We start from the raw sequence: 5,868 nt of genomic DNA, 5'->3' as shown, positions 1-5,868 counted from the left end.
CAGAGGAGACAGGGAGGGGAAAGAGAATATTAGGGAGACCCACCAGGTCAGCTATTTCGTTGTCTCTAAATGTTTTCCAAAAGATAATAATAGACTATATTAGAATAACATTTGATTCTTCTTCCGGATCACAATCAAGTGTGAGTCACCATTGGAAAATTTTCAAATAAGACAATTTGTTTGGTTGCAATTGGTAATAAAATAAACAAAAACCCATTGAAGTCATCTAAAAAGTTGAGAAGATCGAAGAAGAAGATAGCCAAATGATACCAAATCATCTAAGAGTCTAGAAAAGGCCTTTATATATGGTTTGTTTCTATGGAGGTAGCAGACTAGCACTACTTACAGGGTAAGTTTTTGGTTAGTAGATTTCCTTTGAGAATCATCAAAATGCATGGAGAAGTTTCAAACGATGTAGAGGTAGGGGTACCAGTTGCTATGGTTTGGGATATCTATGGCAACCCCCTCAAATTAGCCAAGGTTTCCACTGAGCTACTTGCCGACATCGTCAAAAAGATCGAAATTCTTGAAGGAGACGGAGGAGTTGGCACGTTGATGAAGGCTACGTTTCCTCCAGGTACTTTACATACTTCTTGTCATAATGAGGAGGCCGATGTAAAGGCTCATAAGGATGGACTTGGGCACCCTCTTTTTAATATAAAGGCTTATAAAGATGGACTTGGGCACCCTCTTTTTCAATGGCTAGCTTATAAGGATGAATTATATCTAAGTCCCAATTTTTTTTTTTTTTTCCTTTCTTCTCTTTCGAGATTCAATTGTTTGATTAGTGCTGATGCTGTGATTATGTTTTAGGAAGTGGTTTTGATTACACAATAGAGAAATACAAAATTCTTGATCATGAGAAGCACTTGAAGGTAGCTGAGATCATTGAAGGAGGGCCATTAAAGCTTGGGTTTAACTTGTACCGAGTGAGGAATGAAATAATAGAAAAAGATGTGAATTCAACTATTATCAGATCATCAATTGAGTATGAAATCAACGAAGAGTTCGCTGCCAATGTTTCCTTCGCCAGTACTGCTCTTTTGGATCTCCTTGCTAATGCAATTGGGAAGTATCTTACTGAGAAGAAAGCTGATGACTGATAGAATCCATTAAAGTTTTTTCATTTCACATTTTTAGTTGCTTTTGGAATAAGGATTTGTGCTGATGTTGCACCTCTCTCTCTCTCTCTCTCTCTCTCTCTCTCTCTCAGAGATCACAAAATATGTTGGTGTTGGAGAAGATCATGATATTTTATTATTGATAAGAAAGAGATGATGGGAGCTTCTTCTGTATATAAAATATTCATGGGAAGGTGTTGAGTACACCAATTACAGTAACCTCTAATTCAACAAGGCAAGTATCTTTCACCAGGATACCTGTGTTCTGTTGATAGAGATAACTATGTGAAACAAACCTTGACCAACTATGATCTTTGACTTGAGGCACGGAACCACGGATTAGCTGCAAAATTACGTTGGGGGGGTGGGGGAATAGGGCTTCGAAGCTAGTCTTCAATGAGTTAAATTAGGAAATCTTCTACAATCTTGTATATATATTTATAGGGACACGTGATTTGTCAAGGAGCACATTTATGCCTAGACACATGCGAAATGACCATCGCACCTTTCTTGATCGATGTTCGAGCATGCACTCTCATTGGTTAGGACATTACCGTAGATGTGAAAATACCCAGAGCATCATGCAAGGACAGCTGGGTCTTTTCACACAGCTTTGTTTGGGTGTGGGAACACACATGATGGACAAGATTCTTTTTCTCGTTTTTAAACATCTCTGTAGTTGTATTTAGAACTTGACACTCTTTAAATGTTCCTAGTCTTACTCCCAAAAATCCTTTAAGAAATGGGTATAAGAGGGTTTTCAAATATAAGTTGAAAGTGATATAAGCATATTATTATATCATTTTCAAAAGATGTCATTATCATAAGTATTTTTCGAGTATACATTTGAAATGACACAAACAACAACCAAGGTTTTCCCAACTAAATGGGGTCAACTACATAAATCCACAACTAGGCACGAAATAAAGCCAAAGAAAGAGGAAAATAAAAGGAAAAGGAAACATAACAACGCAACACCACTACCCTAATTGGATAAAAAAAATTGTGTATTGTACTAAAAGGGAAAAAATGTAAAGGTCAAATAATTCAACATCTAGAGGGGTGTCAATAAGAAAATCCTATAAATATATATACACATATGGGAAGTGTCGTGGGGCCAAGGGGCAGTCATTTCACCCCTGTGTCTGGGCACAAGCGCAACACTCGCCCCACAGAGTCCTTTTTCCCAAAATATTTGCATATGTTGTGGTTTTTGCACAAAAAAAGCAATCCAAGGGATTCAGGTCCTCTCCAGTCGTTGGAATGCCCAACGCAGCATCCGATGGCTGGGAGGATCCAAATATACATCCCAACAATAGTTGCACACCCAAAGGTCCTCCCAGCCATCGGATGCATTCTTAGCATCCCAGCAACTAGAGAGGATCTGGTTCCTAATACATGTGGTTTCACCAGGGCAATTATAATGGACCTCGAGCCTGGACGACATTGCCTTGTTGGGCCTCACTCCTGGGCATGGACAAATGGGCCAGCCCAATTTTGACCCAAACCAAGAGATTATCATTTCATGCTAGTGAATGGGCTTAAACCAATCACCCAAGATTGGCTTTCCTACAAATTAAATAGCAAGTCATGAAATGTTGAAACATCTTATCTATCTATGCCTTTGCCAGAAATGTATTTGTCATACATCTGGTCTACCAAGCGCAAGACAAATTCAACATAAAATTTTGGACCAGGAGGAAGTGTTGTAGGATCAGCCAAAGCCAAATATAGAGAAACACTGTTGCCCATCTCACTGCCTTTCCCCTTTGGATGCAATTGTACCTTCCTGTACCATATATGTGGATGTTAATAATGAAATAACCTAGAGGGGGGGTGAATAGGTTATACTAGTGGAATTTAACTCTTTTCGATGTATAGATCACAAGTATGATTGTAATTTAAAAATAATACTGAATAAATAAAATAAGAACAACCACGACACAAGATATATAGTGGTTCAACTCAATCTGAGTCTAGTCCACTCCCTACAAGAATCCTCTTGTAAGGTATTCCACTAGTTCTCCCTTTCAGTACAATAGGTAGGGAAGAAAAACCTTTACAATCTTTTTATGGATAAGAGTATCCTTACAAATCTCCTTTCCAGGCAGAGAGACGCCTTCACAATCTCTTTTAGAGGTAGAGAGAGACCTTTCTCTTTTTAAGATAAGAGTATCCTTACAATCCTAAGTACAGTCTAGAATTGTAAAAAACAGAAAATAAGAAATAGTGGAATAAGAGGAATACCTCAAGTATGGTGCAAATGAGAATGAATAATAAATGATGAGTGATGCACCTTATGTAAAGTCCTCTCTTACGGCTTTGACTTGCACAGGAGAGAGTAGAGGACTTTGATTAAGACTGGAGCCTCTTGTTTGGGATTTGTGTAACTGAATAACTCAAGTAGAATAAACTTCTCTAATGCTTGGAATAATGCTCTTAAAGCTCTTTCTTAATAAATAATTAATTAAGAGTGATTAGGGTATTTATAGGTGAATTTAGTAAAGCATTTTAGGTAGGGAATCAAGCTCTAACGGACATATTCTGGATATACCGGTCGACCGCCATTGGTAGCCGGTCGACCGCTAAGAGCCGTTGTAGGCAATAAAATAGCCGTTGGAGTACTTCCAGACAGGCACCGGTCGACCGAAACTTTCAGCCGGTCGACCGCCTATGGTCTCGGACAGATCCAGTCGACCGGGGCTTCCAGGCGGTCAACCGCCTATGGTCTCGGATGGTTCCAGTCGACCGGGGCTTCCAGCCGGTCGACCGCCAACATGACAAGCTCTATCATACTGACCAGTCACCAGTGTTTTGACTATAACTTTTTGGTCCGACCTTGGATTGATTTGAGATCAGTTATGTTGGAATCACAACTCAATTTCCTACAACTTCTATGAAGGTTTCATCTCCTGATACTAAATTTAAGATTCCCTAAATACCCTTGAGTTAGGTTACTGTGTGTTCCACACCACTTAGAAATTTTCCATACCTACTCAAGCATGCTCTATGGTCATTCTAATATGATGCAATGCACATGCATGAGGTGAGTGCATATATGTATGTGGAAATTACAAATTACATTAAAAATAACTAATCTATCCTAGTGGTCTTCTTCTTCACTTGAATCTTCCATTCTTTAGCCCTTCATCTTCTTTCCTTCTTGTTTGTTGTTTCATGTCTTTAAGCTTAGCTTCATGTCTTGATTCGACCTTCGATCTTCTAAGGGTTTCTTCAAGCTAAACACACTTTAACAATCAAGTTAAAGATGTATGTTTGTTTGTTAACACCAAAACATGGCAAGGAGTGTGGACATGTTTCCCAACAAATAAAGCTTTATATGTCATGTAATCTGGTTTTTAATTAAAACTTTGATCATCAGAGACAAACCATTTCTGATCTCCTGCATTGATTGTTTTGGATTCATAATATTCATTGTCTAACTTTGAGTAGTTCTCAATTCTCCAATTAGTCTTGGTAGCAATGGAGTCTTTTATCATTGTCGAGCATTCGCCTTTGCCAATACTTCTTTCTTTACAAACAAAGACTTCAGCTCCGAACACACAGGTATCGCCAATAAGATATCCGTTAGAAGCATCCATGAAAGACTTTGAGACTGTTAAATTGGTCAAAACCCCATTCAGTTTTCATTGCATGAAAACGCCTCTCAGTCACCCTAGAATCTAAACCAAACAGATGCAGCTGTTAATATGACAATAGGAAAAAGAAGCCTGAAAGGTAGCATGGCCTTACAGTAGGGGTGAAATAGCCCTCATGAAAAAGGGAAACCCCACCCTTATTGATGCTTCTATTGGTGCTAGCTTCCATTAGTCCACGCAATGGTGTATGGGCCATGCTGCCTTTTCCGTGACCATCTCCATACGAAGGTATATAGAATGCTAGACTAATAATTCTTAATGGTTTAGTATGTCTAATCGATTCAATAGTATATCAATTCTAATTGGTTTTAACTAGTTCATAAACGAACTGCACCGTTTACTAAATAGTTTCACATCTTAAAACTAAAATCAAATAACTGATTAACAAACAGTTTATCGGTTCCGGTTTGAAGAATTCCTAAGTGGTTTCGATTTGTCATTCATATACTTTGTCAAATCAGGCTAGGTTAAGGGGAAAAGGAGCCTTTCCGTGAGCATGGCTCATGAGCCAAAATACAGGCTCCTGCAGATGACTATCTCATGCCCCTATGAAAAATAAAAATCTCAACCATCAATGCTTCCATGGCCCCGCAACCACCGGTCATTAACGAATGACACTTATACAATACCTTGAACCATCAAATAGTTGTCTCGGATCTGATCAAGAAAAAACAACTGGAAATTCACACCGACTTCCCAACCACAAGGGAGTGTCTTTGTGTCCGCCATTGACAAGTAGAGAGAGAGAGATTATCTTTTTCATTCTTGTTCTTATTTCCATTTGGATACAGTGACAATTTCCTGCAAAATAGTTTAACATATGAAGAATGTGAAAAAAAAAACTTGTGATTAAAATATTTTGTTGATCTAAGCATTTACACAGACGTTAGGTTTCCACGCAAAAAGTAAAATTAATAATCTTACATCAGATGTGAGTACACCAATGTTCCGAACAACCCGTAAAACATGAAAAAGTGGAAGCAATTGGGGTATTACCATTTGTAGCCTCCGGCATCAAATTCACTGGTTTCATATCTCTATTGAAGCCTTGGAGAGCAGTGAAAACCCTTCAATTTCAACAGTGAAGT

General features: G+C 38.5%; 1 protein-coding gene across 1 annotated transcript; it reads left to right on the top strand.

Annotated features, from left to right (window-relative positions):
- The first annotated feature begins 267 nt into the window (after positions 1–267).
- On the top strand, positions 268–1,295 carry LOC122071201 (norbelladine synthase-like). Its single transcript, XM_042635518.1, has 2 exons — positions 268–577; positions 814–1,295. Exons 1-2 carry the CDS (start codon positions 391–393, stop codon positions 1,101–1,103), a joined length of 477 nt encoding a protein of 158 aa, XP_042491452.1. The 5' UTR covers positions 268–390; the 3' UTR covers positions 1,104–1,295.
- The last annotated feature ends 4,573 nt before the right edge of the window (positions 1,296–5,868 follow it).

This window comes from Macadamia integrifolia, unplaced genomic scaffold (genome assembly GCF_013358625.1).
Source record: "Macadamia integrifolia cultivar HAES 741 unplaced genomic scaffold, SCU_Mint_v3 scaffold_197A, whole genome shotgun sequence".
NCBI lineage: Eukaryota > Viridiplantae > Streptophyta > Magnoliopsida > Proteales > Proteaceae > Macadamia > Macadamia integrifolia.
This window is presented reverse-complemented; position numbering and strand designations above follow the sequence as displayed.

Bases quoted from the DNA above. Each gene is read 5' to 3' on its own strand.
- LOC122071201 (XM_042635518.1), top strand. From the start codon at position 391: ATGCATGGAGAAGTTTCAAACGATGTAGAGGTAGGGGTACCAGTTGCT. The intron at 578-813 runs GTACTTTACATA...ATTATGTTTTAG, and splicing joins GAAGGCTACGTTTCCTCCAG to GAAGTGGTTTTGATTACACA.